The sequence below is a fragment of the Phascolarctos cinereus genome, unplaced genomic scaffold (assembly GCF_003287225.1).
Source record: "Phascolarctos cinereus isolate Bilbo 61053 unplaced genomic scaffold, phaCin_HiC Scaffold_726;HRSCAF=1367, whole genome shotgun sequence".
Lineage (NCBI taxonomy): Eukaryota > Metazoa > Chordata > Mammalia > Diprotodontia > Phascolarctidae > Phascolarctos > Phascolarctos cinereus.
Window position 1 is genome coordinate 372,879,828 of NW_027556098.1, and position 23,644 is coordinate 372,903,471.

Sequence of the window (23,644 nt, forward strand, 5' to 3'; positions counted from 1 at the left end):
ATAGCCTATATCTAGATTATCTTCCTAGCCCTAGAAGTGAGGCATCTCAGGCTGACATCCAATTAGCCTTTGTGTCTGCCTTTTCACTCTGTTGACTCATATGGAGTTTGCCATCCATTAAAAATCCTAGATCTTTTTCAGACAGAGTGTATATAGATAGCTATGCCTTCCCTATTTTATACCTGTTCTGTTGATCCTTTGAATTCAAGTAGAAGACTTTTCATTTGTCCTTATTAGTAATAACAGCTGACATTTATGCAACACTTTGCAGTTTTCCAAGCTTTTTAACTGACATTTCACTTGATCCAACAACCCTGGGAAATAAATCCTTCCACTCATTATTAACCCCATTTTACAGATGAGGAAACCAAGGCTCAGAGATGCTAACCTCCGGTCACAGAGATAGTAAGCAGAAGACAAATTTGAACTCAGGTCTTTTTGGGTCCAAGTTCAGTGCCCCATTAAATTTCACTTTATTAGACTTGGACCAACATTCTGCCTGTTTAGATCATTTTGGAACTTGACTCTGGCCTCCAGCATGTTAGCTACCCTTAACCAGCTTTTTGTCATCTGTAAATTTGAAAAGCATGCCATCTATGTTGCTATCCAAGTCATAATGTTTAAAATCGCAGAGCTAAGGACACATCCCTAGAGTATTCCACTGGAAACCTCCTTCTAAGCTGACACCAAACCATTAATAACCACTCTTTGGGGCCAAATATTCTACCAGTCTAGTACTTCTGTCAAAAAATGGGGGGGAAAGTACCACATCCACAATCACATTTTCATTCAGATGCTGCATGGCCCAGTAAAAATGCAATGAATTTGGAGCCAGGGTCAGAGGACAGAGATGGAAACCCCAGCCCTACTATATACTACTGGAGATCTTGGGCAATTTACATGGCACCTGCACCAATTCCCTCATGTACAGAAGAGACTGGACCAGATTTTCTCTATGGTCCCAGTCAGCTCTAAATTCTACAATTCTGCCAGCCTTTCAAGCTACATAAGTCCCACATTAAAAGTGTCTTTCCCCTTAGCTAGTTTTCCCATTTTGAATTCTCGATTTCTGTCAGAAGCATCAGTGTTGTCTCAAACACCAGGGCTCAAAAACCTTAGGAATCCTGAGTTGCTACTATTCTTATCTATCCAGTCAAAGTTTTATGGATCCTTCAGGTCCAGGATTATAATCTGTTTATTTGTGTAGCTAGTCAATGCTCAGCACACAGCAGAAACTTAAATGTTTGCTGAATGAATATTGGATGCCAGTTCTTCAGGGAAAAAAATTTCAAAGTAAGACCATACCCAAAGAGCTAACATTTTCCTACCTTGTCTAACAAAGACATAGAGTTCCTCATCAATTACAGGGAAGAACAAGGTGAAATCGGGTTTTTTTTGTAAAGCAAATGACTGACCACTAATTAATCCTTTGTTCCTGGGGTCACTGCCAAGTAGAAAAAGAGAAATTCAATCCTACTAAAATTGGTCTGGAGGCTCATACTATTTCAAAAATCTTTGATCAGTTTGGTAACTCAACTAAGTTGTCCAGAATATTACATATGTAATTACTCTTGCTAGTAAAACTCTTGCCAACTTGGTGACCTGATGACTAGTAACTACATGGTAAGTCCAAACCATTACTTTAATACACAAAGTTTTTTGCTGCTATTTTTAATTGGGGGAAAGAGGGATGAGATGTTATTCAGGTAATGTCTGAGCAAAATCATATAAAAACTTCCTCTAATATCTATGATAGTCAAGGTCAGAGACGATATTGTTAATCGAAGTGAGTAAACAGATATTAAATTGTGGAAGGACAGTATCTCTAAGAAATGCAGATAATCTACAAAACTCATTTCATCTCTTTAAAATTCTGGACAATGAGCAAAACACCTTTGAATTTCACTTCCCTTCTTGTTTCTATCCTTGGGCTTTGGGAGATGGGTACTAGCAAGGTGCTCACAAGAAAAGCAGAGCACAGAAGCTGGCAGGCTTGGATGAGTCCTGGAATAAATCAAAACTAGTCATCTTTCAGAGTAGATGCTGAAGAAAGAGCATGGACTTTAAAGGGGATTCCCAGAGTGGTACAGCAAATCAAGGTTTCAAAGACGAATAACCTTGTTTGTATGTTGTTCCAAGGACCAGAGGGATAAAAAACAAATTCAACCAACAAGATGTCAATAACCCACATCCCAGCCGGCTCTCCAGTACTTCTCCACCCCACCCCACCCCCATGTGGTACCCACCACAAAGCAAAATGACCCATTTGGATCTATCTGTGAGAAGTTTGAACTTGGGAACATTCATTCCCTTGGGCTGACCTCCCTAGCACACAGGCCTCCCTTAGCTCCAGGAGGAGGCTAACACCTTAGCGTCTGTGGATGAAAACAGGAAGCTTATTGTTAAGTCATTTTTACCAGGACCCTAAAACCCATCTCAACAGATGTTGTTTTGGTGCTGAGGTCCCCACTAGGCACTGAAACAGTTTAATTTTAAGATGGAATATAAAAAATGACCTGGAGCAAGAGAGTAACATACAGAGACCCTGGAAAGGGAGAGAACTGCAACATTTTAAAGAAAACATAAAGTCTGAGTTCTTTCCATTAAAAACAACAACAATAACAAAAAACCACCTTGCCAAGACTTACAGACACTCCTCAAATGATTAGCATGTTGCCACACACTTTTCTTTTCTTTTCCTTCCTTCTTGCCACACACATTTCTCACTAAATCAGGTTAAACTCACATTCCTATAAAGTTCCACAAAGAGAAAGTTAAGGATTGAGACAGATTAATTGGAAGGAAAGGACTAGCCCCTTTGCCATTAGTACCACATTAGTCCTCCTAGCAGCCAACATCAGAAAAGGAATGCTCTTCTCTACTGTCTTTTTTTCCATGCTGGAAAGACCATATGTAAACTCTGGGCTATTACAGGGTATCAGGCCTTTCCTCCCACTCTGGTTCTGTTACCATCACCAAATGAAGCCAGGTAAGTCTTTATATTTTCTGTATCAAGTCAGTCTCCCAAACACTTTTAGAAAAGCAATTTCTCCTTCATCAAAGTAATTGGCAAAGACTTCAAATTCCACTAAAGTAAAAAAAAAATCTCAAGCAAACATGGAGGTCACTTATCTGGAAAACACTCTTAGATGCAGAGTTGAACAGTTTTGAAACTGAAGTGAAAAAGGATTTGCAATTGAGGGTTGACTCCCTAATGCCTGACTTCCCACACTCTTTTACTTGAGAGACACATCAAGATTTGAGAGCTGGATGAGACCTTGGCAATCTTGTACAGATACAATGCTACAGACTCTCAGGCCATCTAATCCAATCTGTATCTGAACAGTTGTCTCGTTTATAAACCACTCATCATCCAAAACAGGAGATGGAGGATCTAAGAGTGGCGAGTAGTCAACCCAGATCCAGATTCCCTACTGATCCACAGTGCAGGGCCCTATCCCCACTATACTAAGGTGTCACCTCTCTGGCCCGCTTATCAACATCATCTAACAAAATTCCAGAACAGTCAGAAGACTGATACCACTCCGTTTTCATCATGTGTCAAGAGAGAAGGAAGTAAGGCTGGGATAAAGCACTAAAGGAACCGAAATCTAGGAGGCCTTCACTAGGTTCCTTTTCATACACACATGTCCTACGGATTACTTGGCTGTTGAAGACAAAAATTCCATTAAACTGGCTCCGTGGCTTGAGACATTCACATCTAGAGTCAAACTACTTTTCAGCAAGTCTCTTTGAAAGATTCTTTGCCTTGGTCAGATACCCGCCAGATCTACTACCATAGAACCACAATGCCACACTTTATGGAATAAAAATGGGTTTCAATGGCAAAACTCTTAACATTGTTCAAGCACCTACAATGTACAAGGCACTGTGGATGATGCCAATGGGACCTACAGAAAGGGCCGGTGAAGACACAGGAAACACATACTCTGAAACGGTGGAACAAATTCTTGGGGTGAGTTAGAAGTACTCAAGGTAAAAATAAAGACATCCTAAGTCACCAGCCATAATGATCTCTTAAAAGCCAATGAGAGAGCTCCAGCCTTGAAGTCAGGTGGACCCGAGTTCAAATCCAGCCTCAGACACTTAGCACTTACTAGCTGTGTGACCCTGGGCAAGTCACTTAACCCTGATTGCCTAGCCAAAAAGAAAAAGAAATCAAAAGCCAATGAGAAATTGATTCTAGCTCCATCTCAGAGGGACAAGTGAATATATACTGTTCTAGGTTCCTATTTCCAATTCATCCCATAGAATTTTCCCTGGCCTGACTTTAGTCTCGAAAACAAAATGTTTGTTTCTCCAACAGCTTAACGTCTATATACAAAGGAGTCTCCTGACTAAGCAAGAGGATCTCATAACTTAGGAAAGGACTTGACGGGCTAGACAGTAAAATTAAGTTCATCAGTGGCTACTGCAACAAACCCAAATGGGGACGGTCCTACACTACCAGGGAATCCTATCTCAGTCAAAAAAGAGTGAGTGCAGAGGCTCGTAACCCTTTTTGTGTGTGTTATGGGCCCCTTTAGCAGCGTGGTGAAACCTATGAAGCCCTTATCAGAATAGCAGTGATTTTAAATGCTATGTAGATAGACAGACAGATAGCTAGATAGATATGTAATAGAGAAATTCAATTATATTGAAATATATTTATCAAAATTTTTTAAACCAAATTCATGTACTCCTGGTTAAGAACCCCTGAGTTGGAGGGTATTCCTTAACCTGAATACAACAGGCATAAGGGAAGACTGAAGGAATGAGGACTCAAAAGGGTTTTACTGCACAAAAAAGGCTAGAAGCTAAAGATAGACATCCAAGCTACTTGCAGGATCCTGAACCAAGCTGAAACTCAAATATTTCTACACCAGCACACACGTACAGAGCTGGGGTATAGGAGGGAAAAGACAGTTCTTGAAGGAAACAGGATGATGCGTGGTCTGCTGTGTACTACTCTCATTTAGACTCACTATCCACTTGCCAAATGGCATCTCTTCATCTTCACCAAGCAAGATGACAGAGCTAGGATCCATGAGCTTCTGCCCAATTTAAGCTTTGAGGTGCATGGGACAACTCTTTTGAAGAGACTGTCATGACAGCTATCCTCATGATTCTGTATACATCTGCTCATCAACAAGCATGAATTAAGCTCCAACGAAGTACACAGCACCTTATTAAAGCAGGCACACAACCTGGGTAAGGAGAGAGCATTTTATATCCAGTCATGCTCAAGATGACAATGAATTCTGGACAAAACTTTGATCCTGCCCTTAGCTGCAGGCTGAAGTAAAGATCACAATCAATGTGGGCAAGAAAACTGGAACTTTTCTCAACTGGGAAAGAAAATGATGAATGGGAAAAGGCCCATTTGCAGCGTATCATTACTTGAGCCTAGGTCTGCCGCGTCTGCCGCCGCAGCGGCCCCAGAGCAATGACTAAGAACAAATAAACTACACTTCAGCACCACAAAGTCCAGTCCCTGGGCGGCAAGAGACCGGAAGGAACGTTTCCCAAGATTACGCGCACACAGACACACAAACATCACAGCCCAGTCTCACCTAAACTCAAAGCATTCTCCACTCCTTCACTTAACTGAAGGTCAACATCATCACAGAAGTTCACATACTCCCGATCCAGAAAAAAACAGCATTTCCAGCTTCCTCCCAGACTCCCTTCAAGAGACTTCCTCTTGTCTATCTCCATACCTCTCCTTAGACATGGGGTTACTTACTGGTAAGCTAGAGGGTCTTGACTGAAGACTCAGGTTCATATCTTCTTGCCCTCCTTTACTGGAAGCCATTGAAGGGGCTGAGGATGCCTGAGACCCGAATGAGTCTTGAGATAATTCCTGAAACATGAAGGCCAAAAGAAATGGGCTATGAGACTTTGAAATGATTCAAATCAACCTCCGATATTCTCTGGGAGAAGAGACAACGGGCAGTGAAGTCTCTCTCACCTGAGGTGGGGTGGGGGAGTCCACAGGGATGGAACAATTACCTAGATGCCACAGATGGCATCAGACAAGGCAGAGAACTAACCTGTGGCTTTCCAAGCAAAAACATCAATAATGGGTTGTGAGATTCCTTCTAATGGCATTACTGTAAGGACTATTCTTTGGGGCTAAATGCCACAGCCTGGCAACCTAGGCCAAGTGTGGCAACGAATAAGACTGATTTTAATAAACATGGGGGGTGGGGAGAAGAAGGGAAGAAGGGGTGAGGGGAAGGGAGGAGGAGAAAGAAAACAAAAATCAAATCCATGCTCAAATGATGAGGTTTTTGCTATACTGAAGATATTGAAAAGAATATATCATGGACTCTGAAGGCATTCCCCAAAGAGGAGTCCAGGAGCAATACCTGCATCACTGCCATAGGTATATGCTCTTTCAAGGTAAGCATGACTAAAGGGACAACTCATTTGAAGGTGAAAGTCCTGGTATGCTGTGGGGTTTTTTTTCAATCAGCCTCATTATTTTTTATTTCTCACCTGCCCATGTAATTTTGTTTCTTCACCACCAGAGCTATAGGTCTTTATACAGTTAATAAGGTTATGCTTCTTTTCGTCTAATCAATCCAGTTAGCATGTTTACCCAGAGTTTAATTGGTTTTTAAGTGCTCATCCGAGAACCAATTTGTATGGCAAAGTTCTGATAACACCAAAGCTCAAGCTGGCAGCTGTCACATGGTGCTCAGGTGAGGAGGAGGAAGAAGGTCTTACCTGGGGAGGAGGGAAGCGCTGCTGGGAATAGGCAGTTTGTTGTGGCTGCTGTGCCTGGGACTGAGGGTATGCAGACTGCTGAGAGAGAGCTGCAGAGGCTGTCTGCTGAGGTGGCTGCTGCTGGTAGGGTGACTGTGCCTGCTGTTGGGAGTAGGGGGGCTGGCTTTGGGGGTGCTGTTGTGCTGTTGACTGCTGCTGGGGGTATGGAGATGGGGACTGCTGATGAGAAGGCTGGGATGGCTGCTGAGAGTAAGGAGGCTGGGATGCCTGGAGCTGCGGTGGCTGGGACTGAGGCTGCTGTGGATAGGAAGGCTGGGCATGAGGAGTCTGAGATGGTGGGGCCTGGGAATAGGGCGGCTGCTGTGGATGAGGACTTTGCTGGTTGTAATATGGACTCTGGCCCTGCTGGCCATACCCGCTGGGACCTTGCTGACCATACGGAGGAATCTGTACAAAAAGAGGAGATGGATTTTAGCTTACCGCTCAGGAGCAGTTATTTGGAATAACAAACCTACTTTAAACCACTTGTTTACTGCAAGTCAGGTTCAACAAGTATTCAACTGATTTTAAAGAATGGGGAGCCCAATTTTTACATGTATAGGAAGCAACCTCATACCCTGATTTAACAGACTGAAAAGCCAGGGATGAAGAATGCTGACCCAGGCACTAGCTTAGTGTAGAGCTCAGAAATACCTTCGTTTTCTCCTCTATGAAGTGGACAAAGCAATCCAAAGCTTTGCCCCACCCTCTCTCAAGTCTCCATAATGATTGAAAAGACCAGAAAGAGCCCTCCAAGCACCGCCCAGAATCCCATAGATGAAAATAATGGGAGGCGCAGTATGGCTCTGAAGGTCAAGAAGACCGTCTTCACCTGTCAGATATGAAGGCTGCTCTCGATCCTACGTCCTCTACAACCCTAATAAAGGGTCAACCAATCTGTCCGTGAACCCCTCCAATGAGGGGAATCTCACTGCCTGGCAGGCAACGTGGCACTGAAAGCAGGATGTGGAATCGGAGGACCTTAGTTTAATCACACCACTGGGCAGTATACGCACAACTTCCCTGGCCGTCACTTCCACCATCCATCAAAGGAAGGGGCAGGACTAGATGACCTCTGAGACAACCCTTTCAGCTCTAAAACTATGACCATGACCTCCAGAAATAGCCCATTCCATTTTTAGATTGCTCTACTTGGAAATTCTTTATGTTGATAGGACCCACTGGTCCTAATTCTGTTCTTTGGGGCTAAGTAGAATAAATGTAACCTCTCTTTTACATGATAACTTTTTGGATGTTTCAATTATACGGTTCTAATTTTGTTAACAGACATTACCTCCCTTCTCAATCTTCCCTCTTACTTAACTGTCCCCCTTCTAAAATGTACTGTTCTACCACGGAGAACAAATGTTCTTGATTATTTTAGTAGAATAGCCTTCAGTCATAGGATTATAGGATTCAGAGTAGAGAAGGACCTTAGAAATAATCCAATCCAGCCCACCTGATTTGAAAAGTGAGAAAATGAGGCCCAGATAAATCACTTGTTCAAGTTCACCTAGCTAACAGAACTAGGATTCGAAGTTAAATAGTGACTCTAAATATTGTCTTTTTTCTTTCTTTTTTTGTTTTAAACTATACCATCTCACCCATCCCCATTTTAAATATCCCTCAAAGGGTAGGATGTACATTTAGAGTTGCCTTCCCCTACGCTGAATCTATTTTGATGCCGTCCCCACCCTTTTACATTGTATCTCCCTTTATCTCTCTCTCTCTCTCTCACACACACACACACACACACACACACACTCACTCACACTCATGTGTACACACTTGGAAATGAGGCATGTTAAAGGCCCAGCATGTCCACAGACCAGGAAGATTACTTGGCCCACAGCTGACTGACCAACATGGATATGACAAATATAAGCACTTTCTTGGTCTCAGTAATATTGTGCTCCAATGAAGTGAGTTATTTGCTCTAAACTCCTGTTAAGTAGGTACAGTATAGGTAGCCATGGGACTCCATGGCTCACTTCCACAGTTGTACACCATTCTCCTCAACAGGAACAGAAAGGAAGATAACCAAGTCCGTAACTACCTGCTGTGCATAAGAGAGGCTGCCCATTGTACTCTGTGCCCGGCCTTGCATGGTCATGGGGTACCGCTGAGGAGTCTGGGATCCATATGGCTGTCCTGGGTATCCATGTCCTTGCTGTGGTCCTGATGGAGGTCCCTGTTGCTGTGAGTATGGGTTACTGCCACCATATGGCTGAGGTCTCATCTTGCCCATTTGATCCATTGGACTGGATGGCTGTAAAAATAAAAAGTATTGCATTATTAATAACCTTGAACGTTTAAAAGAAGTAGGTAACATTAATATACAACCACCAACCCAATACATAAGGCCACATTGGTCTAGGACAACACGCTAAGAGGCCCTAATGAGCCTGTATGCCTTCTTAAACGCCTGTTAATTCTGAGAAGGTGGCTGCATGGACCTTTCCAGGTCAATCCAGCTTTTAACATCCTTTCCTTTTTGCTAGGCTCAAGAAAAAAAAAAGTCCAACAGGAAAAATGTGGAACAATTTACATAGCCATATTACAGCAGGAAATGAGAACCAATATTTCCTCAGTTGAGCAAGAGGGTTGTGTTCCTTTAATAAGCAAACTCTGGGCAGCCCAGGAACAGTCAGCCACTTTGCTTAAGGTAACCAACACTGAGCCTATGATACTGTGGCTGAGGATTCAAATACGTGAGTGTCCAAATACTTCCATTCCTTCAGTAGTTGCAATAACCCCCCCCCCCATGCACATCTGTAGCCTGTCTTCACTACAGTACAGGCAGTTAAATTTATGCCTCCTTCCAAATGAGCAACATGGCCCAGTTACGGTTGCTGAGGGAGCCATAACTTTGAATTTGACTCTAAATTCTCAATCCAAACCCTACATTAATATAGCTTCATTTCATATCCAAGTATTTGAACGGTTTGGGGTCAAATTTTAAGAAAGAAAGAAAAAAAAAAGATAGCCTACAAAGACACAGAGTACATTATTGCCAATAAGGTTGGATCTTGATGACACCTCCCCCCCCACCAAGTTCATTTGCCCAGGTGTTCACATAAAACATGTCTTTGTCTTTAGTTCTTTCTCAGGTAGCAGAGACAAACGACCAATTTCAGCATCTTGGCATGCCCTCCCTCACCTCAACTAAACCTGCGGTAACTTACAAAGATTTAAAAAAATACGTTCTATCCTCCTACAGTAGGACTTTGGGGCCAAGGGCCATGACACTTCACAATACATTAAAAATATACTGACATGACATTTTAAAGTGAAGTTTCTTCTAGCATGTTAGAAGTTTTGCCCTTGTAGGCCAACAAGTCCCAATGACACATATGTGTATGCATGTATATACGTATTTAAAACAGCATAATTTAACATTAGCCCTAGGACAATGGGGAAGGAAAAAAAAGGGGGGCAGGTAGGATTTTTCATGTGCCTCTCCAGGCCTCAGTTTCCTCATTTGTACATGAGTAGATGAACTAGACTCTCCATCCTTCATTTCTCCTTCAATTCGAACATTCCATGTTCTAAAGTCTCTTCCAGCACTAAGATTATAGAATTATACCTATGCTACTAATAGATGAAAAGTCATGAACTCTAAAAACGGTGCTGGGAAATTCAACAACATTTCAAGTAATTTCTAATCATACGGGCTTTTACAGAATATTAGCTAAGTGATTTATCACAGAGGAGGAAAAAGGTTTTTTTTTTTAAAGGATTGGGAGGAGAGAACGGAAGGAGGACAAAAGACAGCAAGAAGGGAGTTGACGCTTGTACAGATAAAGAAAAGAAAGATCTCAGCAAAGCCTGGCTTTCCCCTCACTTTTAAAGCTTCTAACATACAAGAGACCTGGGTCATGACCATCTCCCAAATCACAACTACTGGGTAACTGATACACCAATGGTGTTAAAAAAGTAGTGCTTTCCCCAACTAAACAATTCCCACCAAAACCTTGCCCATGTACCAGAAGCTCTAATATTTCCGATCTTCATTTTGGGGCTGCACATATCCTTTTGGGACTATTTAGGAAAATTTAGAATTAATAACAATTAGACCAGCAAGTAATAAATATTATATGTGGTTTCCCCCAGACACACCTGGCAACGGACCCAATCTGTCACCATCCCCTTTCTACAAACATTTCAGGGTTTACACTGCCATGTATTACAGTCCGGCCAGCCCTTACCTCAATCCCTGCCTGCAGCTGGGTAGCCATATGGACTTGGGCAAGCATACACCATTAAGGGGAAGAGCTAGCATTTATATAGTGCTTTAAGCATTTCTAAGTGCATTATATGTTATCTCATTTGATTCTCACAAAGACCTGTGAGGGAGGGGCTGTCATTATCCCCATTTTCTTGATGGGGAAAATGAGGTTGAGAAAGGTAGTGACTTGCCCATACAGCTACTAAGTGTCTAAGGCAGCGTCTCCACTGCACTGTCTGGCTGCTTCCCAAGCTAGTCTCTAAAGTCAGTCCATTGTAGGCATCCTGGAAAGTCCCATGAGGTTAGAAAAGCCCAGGGAGGTCCCTTTAGAAACAGGACTGATGTGATAGAGCAAGGATACTCCTCTAAGCTACCCTCCACTTTGGAAACACCTCCAGCACTAAAAACAGTTAAGAGCCTAATAGTCAAGAGAGCCGAGTTTTGGTCTTCCGCTCTCAATGTTGAGCCACGGCTGAGCCACGCCACTTCCCTCGACTCCAGTTCTCTAATCTCTAGAATGACCCGACAAGCCCAGAGCTCCCTCCTGCTCCCGACATTCTTTCAGGCTTTGATCGTGCCACAGCTTCCATCATTCTCCTGCTCAAGAGCCCCAATGGCTCTCCTATGCCTACCACCACACAACTATTTTAAAAAGCTAGGGCTGGGCCTGAGAAAGATGATGCACAAAACTCTCACATCCATTTCTGGGTCTTCAATTTCCTCAGCTATAACTGAGGGAGTTGCACCAGATAATCACTGAGGTAAGTTTAAGATAAAAAATCCTCAGGATCACTTACCTACTAGTTCTAAACTGGTCAGCCTTACTCTCCAGGCCCTTCATGACAAGCTCTCGCCTGTTCCATCCAATCTTATTTCCCACTAGAATCATAAAAACTCGAAAATAAAAACAGATCATAGCACAGTTCTGTGGTCATTTCCCTTTGTAACCAGTCAGATCCAGGACAGGCACCTTTGCCTCAGATTTGAAAGCCTGCGCACAATCAAGTTCTAACGCTCTTTTCCAGCTTGATTTCCACAAACTCTCCATTCCAACCATTCCCCAATCCTGTCCTGCTCTTGGTAGCCTATCCTCATGCCCAGAATGTACTCCTCTTCTCTTCCAGACCTTCTCTTCTAGTCCCCATGCAGATGAAAAAGATTTCTTCTTCTTCCAGTTTTTCTGCAACACTTAGCCTGGATTTCCTTTGCCCTTGGTCAGTTCTATTTTTTTATCATACTTACTTGCCTATTAGATTACAAGACCTTTGGGGTTACAGACTATGCCACTTTTCATTACTGTACCCCCAGTCCTGGTCCATAATAGGCATTATTAAATATCTGTTAAATGAAAATAACTACTGCAACATGAACCTGCCGACTCCCCACATCCTTTCCCAGCTCTTTGCTTCTGTGCATACTTTTATTAACCTCTATTCCTGGATGCCCAAATTAAGTAGCTGCTCCCCTCCATCAAGCCTTCTTCAGCCATTCCAGGGCACACCGAGCTTTCTTCCCTTCTCTGAACTGTACTACATTGCACTGGTGGTTGGCGCTACATATTTTAGAGTTTAAAGCTAATTAATGGAAATGATTAGGGAAAAACTGAATGTAAGCTCTACGAAGTTAGAAATATGCCTCATGTGATTTCTTTACCTAGCATAGTCTAGGCCACTCTCAGGCACCCAAACTGTGGTTACAAAAACAGCATAGTCGATTGTGATAAGTAAAGTAGGGGCCGTGAGGCTACACACTAATGACAAAACTGACTCTCTGAGGTGAAGACGACACTTTGGATCATTTCACACAGGAATCTCCCCTCTTCTAACATTCCCAGCCAGTGATGAAATGGAAGATGGCTGAAGGGATCTTACAATAGTGAATTCATGACCTCACTGAGAAAGGCCATTCCTCATCGTTAGGAAGTCCTTCCTTAGCTGGGAGGCCAAGATCTTCCTTCCTCTAACTTCAATCCAAATGCAGTTACCAAAACAACCAATGGGCGTTTGGGAGGGGAGGAGGAGGAGCCTAAACGCCAGAAAGAGAGAAGAGAGGAATACAGAATACAAAGAACTGAGGCAAATTAGGTGAGAAGCTGGTCCAAGAGCTGGAAGAGGAACCCAGATGTCTGACACTGTGAGGTCTTCAGGCAGCACCTATGCCCCTTCCCCAACCCACTGCTTAGGTAGAAACACTTTTCTGAAGCCCTATCAGTAACTCTTGGACTTGTAAAAATTATAGCAGAATAGGGGCAGCTAGGTGGAGCAGTGGATAAAGCACCGGCCCTGGTTTCAGGAGGACCTGAGTTCAAATCCGGCCTCAGACACATGACACTTACTAGCTGTGTGACCCTGGGCAAGTCACTTAACCCCACTGCCTACCCAAAACCAAAAACAAAACAAACAAAAAATTACAGAAGAAGAGAATTGAAAGAGACCTTGGAATACAATGTCAAAGCTAGAAGACACCTTGGGGATGATCTATGCCAACTACCTCACTTTACAGAGCAGGGAACAAGAGTTCTCCAAGGCAGTGACACAATTACAAAGTCAGCTAACACAGAGAGAGCTCTTTGCACCCCACCCACAGCTCCTTTGTAGTCTTTCGGTGATCTGTACTGCTTTACCAAAGTATCAGTGCATCTTGTGGGAAAGGAAAAATCAATCAAGTTTTCCATCTCTAGCATTCTTAGCCCTACACTTTGGGAAATTTTTGAATGACATGTGACTCCAAGAAACTCTTATTTTATTCCCTGAATAGGTCAAAGATTCCTCCTTCCTTCTCAAACAATACTTTTAATCAGAAGAGTTTATATCAATGGAACATATAACCTTAGAAGTCAAAATAAATTAAATTAAAACAGCTACCCTGGTCTTGTCAACCCTAACGTTATCTAGCTAAGAAAAAGAGAAATAAACTCGGCTCAGAATTTGAGAATAAACTAGCTTAAACAACAGTACACATATGATCATCTCTATTTTATGGATGAAGAAAATAAGGCTGAGAACTGTGACTTGTCCAAAGGCAACACATTAAAGAAAGGATAAAACTGTACTTAAAGCAAAGTATCCCAATTCCAAGTCTAAGGCTTGGTTTCCAGTAAGTGACCAGGGCCCCCAAATCCTCACTAATCAGCTTTGGAACTAGCCATTATGGACTAGGACAACTCCAAGTACAGACAGAAAAAAAGACAGGAGGAAGTGCCGACTGCCCGCAGGCACGAAAGGAAGAGTCAGGGGACAGGAAGGGAAACACCAAACCAGAGCAGCAAAGAGCTGGAGATTCAACTCTGGGACTGACATAGAGGAAATCCTTTCAATGGGAAACCACAGGAGTAGATTACTGTGATTACACTTCAAAAGCAAAGACTCTGCCACAGAGAGACATAATGAGAGGAAAGCACTGCCCCCTTGATCAGGGAAGTCCGGGGCCCCCTGCTACACATTCTCAGGCATTCATAAAAAAAGGAATGGTACCATAAGAAAGCTTCCAATGTCGGTCTCCCGCTTATCTCCCTCCAGATCACCAGTCACATTATGAACTGCTTGCCAAACGCAGGGAATCAAAGGCTGCCAGTTTAGGGGCATCAAAGACAAGGATGCCTCCTGAACTCGCCCTTTCTGAGATCTAACTTGCGGAAAAATATCCAAGACAGATTGCTTGTAGGTGAAGAACTGGTATGGCGAGTTTTAGCTCTGAGAAAACAGACCAAGAACACCAAAGTGAGAAGCCCCTCCAGATCAGACTGGCTTATGGAAGTACTGTCACGAAAAGTATGATACGCCTCTAATGAAATGTAACCTTTTGAGGACAGGGATGAATTTGTCTTTTGTCTTTGCCGCTTAATAAATGTGTACTGAATCAAACCCAGTTCTAGTATTAACCTAATATTAATTACAAAAGGCTAAAAAAGTGAATTCAGAAAGTCAGCATGGGCTATGAAGTGAGTGGCATGCTGGACTTGGAGTCAGAAAAATTTGGTCCTGAATACTAATTCAAACTCCCTAGCTGTGTGACTGTGGGCAAGTCGAGTAACTGCTCAGTTTCCTCATCTGTCAAATGTTGACAACATCTGTAACCCTTCACAGTATTGTAAGGATCAAATGGGATAATTCTGTAAAGCACTTTGCAAACCTTAAAGTGACTGTAGGAATGTCGATCGTTGTTGTTATTATTCTTATTGTCATAGTGGAATGAGCACTGGACTTGAACTGAGGAGAGCCAGGTCTGAATCCCAACTCAAAAAAGTTCTCGCTGTGTGGCTCTGGGCAAAGCCCCTGAACCCCATCAGGCCTCAGATTCATCATCTTTGACCTGAGGGCTAATGCTAACCTCACAGGGGAGCTGCAGATAAAGAACTTCAAACATGAGCTAAATAAATGTGCCATCAGACTGGAGTTTTTAAATGAAGGGTTTGGAATGAGCTACACAAAAGATGATCTACCTTGGAACTCACAGGTTAAGCCAGGAGAATGAGAGGTGAAAGAGAGGGAAAAGATGCTCTGGAAATGCTAGACTGTTATATATGTGTGAATTAACACACACACACACACACAGAGTTCTCAGCTGCCTTCTAGCTTTGCTGAAATAATGCCAAACACCTGAACAGAGTCCAAAGCACCCAGGTAGATACAATCCAGACACAGGAGCACAAGCAAAAAGGCAAGATGGCCAAGAGAGTGACCAGGATGGGGAAGACTCAGAATCATGCCACGGGAAAGAAGATGAAAAGAAACAAAAGATATTTGCTATTGAGAAGGTCTAGAAGAAGTATGACTTCTAGGGTGTTGTCATTGTTATACAACAAATTCAGTCAGGAATAAATTGGAGGCCCAGGGTAAGAAGTGGCATTTCATTAAAAGCCCAAAATTCAGGGGTGCAGCTTCTGGTCTGTCCTAGTCCTGACCAGGTTCGCAGTAAGGGTAACAAAACAGCATCTTCGAGTATCTCAAGGGCTAGTTCATAAGGGCCACAGTAAAAACCAACATGGGAGAAGGAAGAGGTGGGGACTGAAGAGAAGCAGATTTCAGCTCCACATAAGGGGGAAAAACTTTGTAGTTCTTCAATACTAATCAGATGACCTTTGTCAGGGAGGTTGGTCCAGGTAGAGTTTGACTTTGATGACTGGGAGAACCAAGGGGTCCATGAAGTGGCTACAGAAAAGTCCCAGTGCTAAAAACCTCAGTGAAGTGGGCTTGGGCACTGCCAGAGGACTGGGAGCTCCTGCATTCCATTCTGTTACCCCTCCTGCGACTGGTCAGGACTAGAACAGACCAGAAGCTGCACCCCGCAATTTTGGACATTCAATTAAATGCCACTTCTCACCCTGGGCCTCCAATTCATTTCTGACTGCATTTATCATGTAACATAATAATAATAATAATAATAATAATAATAACAATAATAATAAAAAGTCCCTGGCTCTTTAACCAAAAGAACCCCCTAATTGATTCCCACAGTAATTAACCTGCATTTTACCTCCGAGAGCGGTAGTTAAGGAAGTCGGCACTGCTATTTATAACTCATCTCAAATTGAGGGCAGACTGCCTAAAATCTAACACATCCCAGCTGTACTCCTGTTTGAACTAGGGCCAAGGGAATTTTTTAAAGCAATCTTGGCACCGAATGAATGACACCAACAGTATGAGAGCGCAAGTGGTTGTGTTGTGGTGACGTAGCAGGGGAGGTGGGATGGGGGGGGGCCAGGGTACTGGGATCCCTTCTCATGCATGCTTGGCTGTTCACTAGGTCCCTGTACAGTAAGCCGGGAGCCGCCCACTGAGAGCCAAACACAGGAAAAGACTTTTCCTGTGGAACGCCTTGAAGTGAGAAACACATGGCTAATCTGAATAAACGCGAAGCCACTGCCGCCCCTGCCAGGAAGGTTAGTGCTCGTAATCTCTGGCCATGAGGCTGGCTGCCGGAGAGGACTTGGACCGGCGCCTGAGAACCCACAAAGAGCTGGGAGAACAGATGGGTAAGGACCCCGGCAAAAACAGCACCGGGTCACGTGACCCGCCACATGGCCCCGCCAGCACAAACTATTGTCTAGCTGCTGAATTCCTTCCCCTCCATACAAAGACACCAGGCCCCTTGCTGCAATTCCAGGGATAGGCAGCAGCTGTTGAGACGCATCCCTTATTGGATGGACCCTTCCCTGCTGAAGTACTGGAGAAGGCCTCTCCCACCTCTTACAGTGACTTGCTAGTCCCATCTGCTCCCCATGGCTGAACTTAGAATGGATCCTATAGAGTATTAAAAAGGTATCATGTCTCCCCCAAAAAAGGCATGTGTATCCTCTTTACAGCATCCCAGGCAACCTTCCCCAACTCCCTAGCTAAAAACCAGATTTTCATCCGGTGCCACCTTAACCACATAAAATGTAGACTTTTCGTGCAGTTAGCTCTGCAGGACCTGGCTCCTTCCTACCTCTCCAGCCTTCGTACACATCCCTCCCCTTCCCTCTACAGTCCCAGTCACGCACAGCCTCACACACCCTGCCTAAAACAATCTCCTTCCTAGAATCCTGTTTTCTTCAAAACTCAGCCCAAGAGCCACCTTTCTAGCTCCCCTCAGCTGCTAGTGTTCTCCCCCCCACCTACCTGGTCTTCATTTTGTGCACAGTGTGTTTACACTAGAGTACCTAAGTGTTAAAATGTGAGCTCTTGGAGGGCAGGGGACTGTTCATTAACACAGTGCCCAACAGGATGACTGACTGATGGGACCTCTGAAAGCATCTACTGTAACATCCTCCTTTTATAGAAGGGGAAAAGTGACTTGTTTAAGGTCAGACAGATTCCACTACAAATCTGTTTTTATCTGAGACCATTACTAACATACCTCAAAGCATTTCTTCAATTCCTTCTTTCTTCCCCTCAGTCATTTTCCTGCTTTAAAGGATAGGGAAAGAGGTCCCTTCTCCTTGGTTGGAAAACACTTCACTGGAGCAAAGGAAGGTTACAGGCCTTAGCTAAGTCCAACCCTCTCCTTGGAAGAGTGATGAAAACGAGAAGGGAAGTGGTTTGCCCAAGACTACACAGTGGTAGAGCTGGGGGGGGGGGAGCTTGGACCAGGGGAGAGGGGAGAGAATGGTGGAACTCTTGCCATTACACCTGATTCAAAGAACTTAGTGGCGAACTTGAGAGCTAACTCCATCTTCCTCCAACTGGGGAAGCAACATTTCTGTTTTGTTTTTAAAAGCTGTGTGCATGTAAAGCTGGGTAGGGGGACCCACACCATTGGAAACTGCTCCCATTATCACCTGCGGTCTAAAAAAAACCACTGAATAACAGATTCCATTCTGTGGGCCAATGTCAGCTCATCAGCCATCCTAAGCTTCTGTAAGGCAAGGTCAATATGACAGTGCAGACCAGGAATACAACATTACTGAAGCAGGGCTGCTGCCACCACCTCCCTCCTGGGTTTGACCAAGGCTCTGGTTCTTCGCAGAGTTCAGGGAGTGCCACCACTTTGCGCTTCATGGAATCTCAGAACCTCAGAACTGAAAGGACCGCAGCATCCAGCTCAATCCACACCTGACCAAGAATCCTTATGAAAACACACTGGATGAGATTCAGCCTTTGTCTGACGACCTCTGATGGAGGCTGTTTGTTCCATTTCGGGGAGAGTTCTCATTAACAGGGAGTTTTTTCTTACATCAAACCGAATTTTGCTTGCTTCTCTGCAATTATAATCCATTATTCCTAGTTTGGGCTCCTGGAGCCCAAACAGAAAAAGTTTAATCCCTTCTTGACAGACCTTCAAAGAGAAGATACAGAAATACCCTCCCCCAAAACATTCCAATGCTTTCTTTCTCTAGGCTAAACACGCCCAATTACTTCAAACCATCTTCAGACAGCTCGGACTCAGGGTCCTTCATTATCCCAGTTGCCTATCTCTGGATGCTTTCCACCTATCAATGTCTTTCCTAACTGTGGTGTTCAGAATTGAATATATTCTCCAGAGGCAGTCTTAACCAAGGCCAGAAGGCAGAAATTCCCAGAGAGAGAAAAATTTCCCCACCCCTGTAACAACAAAAATTTCCACTTTTAGGATGAATACCTCTCAACAATTCTGTGGAGGAGGTAAGTGATACAAGCACAAATACCTATTTTACAGCTTGGCAAACTGAGGTTCCAAGGAGTCCTGGGGCTTGTGTACATGCTGGAGCTGAACTCCCAACCAATTTAGTTCTCCTGACTCCAAGTCCTTTCTCCTCTGCCTCCCATGCTATAAACTAACTTAAAATGACACCTACCCTTGGGTAAATACATAAGAATTGGAAAAATAGAGACTATAACATTAAGGCTGAAAAAAAAATCAAAGAAGCCTAGTTTTCTTCAACTACTTCATTCTTCTCAGCTCCTCCACCCCAACCTTCTAAGATGTTAACAAGAGCTGCACTACTCAGAACGGAGATGGCATTGGTAAAAAAGGTCAGGGCTTTATTCTCTGAGTCAGGTGAAATCCTGCCAACTTGGGGTGGGAGTGGGATTTCAACAAGTGTCTGCCTCAGCCTAATTCATAGAACAACAGATGAAGTGCCAATCTGACAACTTTCTGGGGAGACACCCCTCTCCCTCCCCTGGTCAGACATGAAACAGAAAGCCCTAAACCTTCCCACCTACTCTGGGATGTTGAAAAGGATCCAAAATCTAAAACAAGTAGAGAAGTCCATGCTATCCTTAGGTTTTGCCTCGTCCTACAGTAGTGAGATAAACCAAGTGAACTATTTAGGAGGCAAATATGAGGCCAAGGTAGAGGAAAATCAGTCACAACTCACATTTCTACAGTGCTTTCAGGTTTACAGAATGCCTTCCTCACAACCCTGAGATGGGAAGAATGAGGATTATCCCCATTTTAGTAAGGACCCTGAGGCTCAGAGAAGTAGCCACATAGCCAAGGACACACCCTCAGAGTCAGAGATGGGGCCAGAATGAATGTTTCTATCCTATTAAAGACAGGCAAGGGAAGCCCCCTGAAAGAACAAGGACCCAAAAACCAATTACAGATGGCCTAACAAAAGGCTGGATAACCACTTGGACATGCTCTAGTGGGGATCCTCGTTAAGCAGAGGCTTGTTGACCACATGGCCTCGGAAGTGCGTTCAAACTCCAATTCTCTGATTCTAACGCTAATGGAACTGCAAAGCTGCCCGCCCCAAACAGGCACGTCAGAAAACCACAGGCAGGTGGTTTGCATTTCTCCCTCCAGCTGGAGTGTAAGCCATCAAACGGCACAACCAGAGAATCAGTCTAACGAATTCTCTAAGTAATGATGAACAAAGTCTCAGCTCCTAAGTCCACAGGACTTGAGTCTGATCCACTTGAGGTGCAGCCAGCTCTGTATCCTGGGTCAAACCAGCTGCCTTCCACAGCCACCTCTTCTGAAAGTGCTCACCATCCTGTCATTCACCAGCTCTCAGAGAAAATGCTCTCGTGAACGTTCATCCTTCTCATCTTTGGGTAAAGATGTAGTGAATAGACTTTTCCCATTTTCTGATCTGTTCCAAAAACAAAGCTGCAATTCTTTATAGAGGGAATTCCTTATTTGGCAGAGTCAGTAAAGATGCAGGGTGCCAAGTATAGAATCAAATATTCTGGAAAGGACTTCAGAAAAACAACTGTTAAAACAGAGAATGTTAAGGCTGAAATGCTGTTAGAGATCATCCAGCTAAAGTGCCTCATCTTTTAGGAAAAACTGAGGTGCAGAAGAGGGATGGTGGTTTGCCTAAGGTCTCACAGAGGATTAAAGGTAAAGCAAGTTAGAAGCCTTTATATAAGCCCAAAGACCCAAAGTCAGAAGGTACAGGTTCTTGTCTGGCCTCTGACAATAACTGGATGTAAGATCTTGAGCAAGTCACACTCCCCCTGGGCCTCAATTTCATCAACTGTAAAATGAAGTAGTGAGAGGAGATAAATGCTAAGGTCTCTTCTAGCTTTTATAATCCATAAAAATTAATTAACTAATTTTCAAAGGGCTTATAGAGAAGGGTAGAATCCCACTAGTACAGAAAAACAAGAGAAATGTATTATTTCCTTACATATTATAGACAATCATCCTCAACCAAACAGCCAGGGTTTCCCACCTCTAGGAAGTTTAAAGATAGGAAATTAATCGAGGTTGGCTCATTTTTAGCCTGATACAGTCTGTGTTGAATTCAGAGTAGGTGCCATATTGCCCTGCCCTTCTTGCCTGCACTAGCACATCCTAGTAGCTAGAGCTACCCAAGAAGCCAAGCATCATATCAGCTGAGCTGCTGAATGATTTGGACAAGGCACTTTTATATGATACAGGTTGATACCATGAAGAGATGACGTCTAAGGTAGCTTCTGACTCCATGAATCAATGATTATTCGTACTGGTTTCTCTGCTTACTTAAATGTAAGCTTATTATATATATTTGGATACTTCAAAAGTCAATGATATCATTACCATGGGTACACACTCCCCTTCACCAGTGCAGACTGAAATGTTTCCATATCTTGTCCCATGTGATACAAAAGCCCATATTTCCCCATGAATCTTCTAGAGAAAGTCTATGCTATCCTAGGGGTAGGAATGTATTACTCAAGCTACTTATTGTCTCACAGGGTTGTGGTTATTCAATTTAGTAAATATATAAAAGCCTATTTTGTTCATAAAGGCAACATGGTATATTGAATAGCATGCTGGGTTTGGAGTCAGGACAAACCTGGCTTCAAATCCCACCTTTGACACTAAACTAGTTATAGAACACCAGGCAAGTTACCCTCTCTGAGCTTCCATTTCCCCATCTGTAAAACAGAAATGACGGCACCTACTCGACAGGACTGTTGTGAGGATGGAGTGAGATGCAGGTGGAGCATTATATAAATGTGAGCTATTACGATCATAGACAGGTTGTGACCTGCCTCTCAGTACAGGGAGTTCCCAAATGGGGAATTCCCCATGTGGATGAAATCAAGGATCCTTTGCATAGTCTGTTCTGAAGAATCAATGAGGCTTAAGCTAAAAAACCAAAACAAAAGCCCTAAGCATCATGATCAAGTCCCCTAGCAGATCAAAGAAAGGAATGACAGACTCAACATCCAAATGCCAACAATGATGAGAAAGGGTGTAGCTCCTCAAATTCCCATTCCAAGAGATGTTATATTCTCTTCTCTCTGGGAGCACCCATACAAAACTGTGTCCTGATGTGCAAAGTCACAAGCATCGTAGTTATTCCATCAGGAACACTTAGTAGGTGTGCACTGTGATGAAGAAGGAAGCTCGGACCAGGTCTAAATAAGCCCGAGGAGTCCCTGTTCTGGAGCCTGCTGCTCTGGGAGGGGAATGAGATGTGCGCCCAAAAAACAATAACCCAAGTTAGAATGGAGGGGATTGCATGAGACATTCACCAAAGAGGTAAGAGTGTTGGAGAGAAGGCTCCTGTGACAAATCACTTAGTAGGCTTTTCTCCTCCTCCTCCAACTTCAAGGCTCCACAAGGTAAGATGGCCTTGGACAAGGATAATTCCATTTCCCCTGTTCCCCTCTCCCTTTTCCTCAACCCCACAAATGATGCAAGGTCTTGATTTCCTCTTCTGTAAAATGAAGGAATTAGACCAGGAGAGTATGAAAGAAGGCCCAGGAGAGCCAGGTCTTTGATTCCTAAGGCAACAGATAGTCACTACAGGACTGAGGGCAGTCCCTGACCTACAGCTGTGAACCCACAGAAGAGAACCAACCAATCACTAGGGGACAGGCTCTGCCCACAAAGGGGCTTTTTCCCTTGGAACATCTCAGGGTTTCCAGGATATGTGAAAGTGATTAATCTGAGGGGTACCTCTGGTACCACAGAATACCAAGGAACACATATATATATAACCCTAACATTCTGTGACAGAGCTTTGGATCTAGGACCCCAAGAGGTATTAGTGCCTCTTCTGCCAGCAACAGTGTGACCCTGGACAAATGGCTTTACCTTTTTGAGTTCAACTACAAAATAATATAGTTGGACTAGATCAGGGGCTTTCTGTGCACTTAAAAAAAATTTTGTTTAATAACTATTTCAAAACAGTTTGTTTGTAATTCTGTGCATTTTATACATTAAAAAAATTCTTCTAAGGATGGGTCCATGACACTAAAAAGGCTAAGAACTGCTAGACTAAATTATCTCCAAGTTCAATTCCATTAAGTAACCATATACTTACAGCTGATTTCCCAGAACAGTTACTAAGCACCTATTATGTGACAAAAACAAAAGTCACTGACCTCAAGGAGCTTCCCTTCAGTTGCAGGGAAACAAGTGTATAGTGAAGTAAATATAATTTCTGGAGCAGGCAAAGGGGGAGGCTTAGAAAGTCTGCCTTTCTTCATCTGTTAAAGCTCAATGCATGCCATTTTCCCCAGGAAGTTTTCTTTCCCTGACATCCCAGGTCTGTGACAACCTTTTACCTTGAAGGCTATGTACTCTGTTTTGCAACTCTCCAATTTAACTTGCAATCAGTAAGTGTAACTTATGTACTTATGTATGTGTATTACTATACCATACTGTTAACTATGTATATATCCTATCCCCTCACTAGACTCCATGATGGGAACCACTCCAGCAACAATGTTTGGTGATTAATGAATGAAAACAATGAATAAAACAAGCATTTGCTTAATGAATGAAATGCCACAGACA

At 43.3% G+C, this 23,644-nt stretch overlaps 1 protein-coding gene across 1 annotated transcript in view; it reads right to left on the minus strand.

Annotated features, from left to right (window-relative positions):
- The window catches only part of ARID1A (AT-rich interaction domain 1A), a 92,462-nt gene that overhangs the window by 41,429 nt on the left and 27,389 nt on the right, over window positions 1-23,644 (minus strand). The window contains 3 exon segments of the mRNA XM_020983205.2: window positions 5,747-5,863; window positions 6,733-7,179; window positions 8,828-9,040. Of these exon segments, the coding sequence (XP_020838864.1) occupies window positions 5,747-5,863; window positions 6,733-7,179; window positions 8,828-9,040 (777 nt within the window).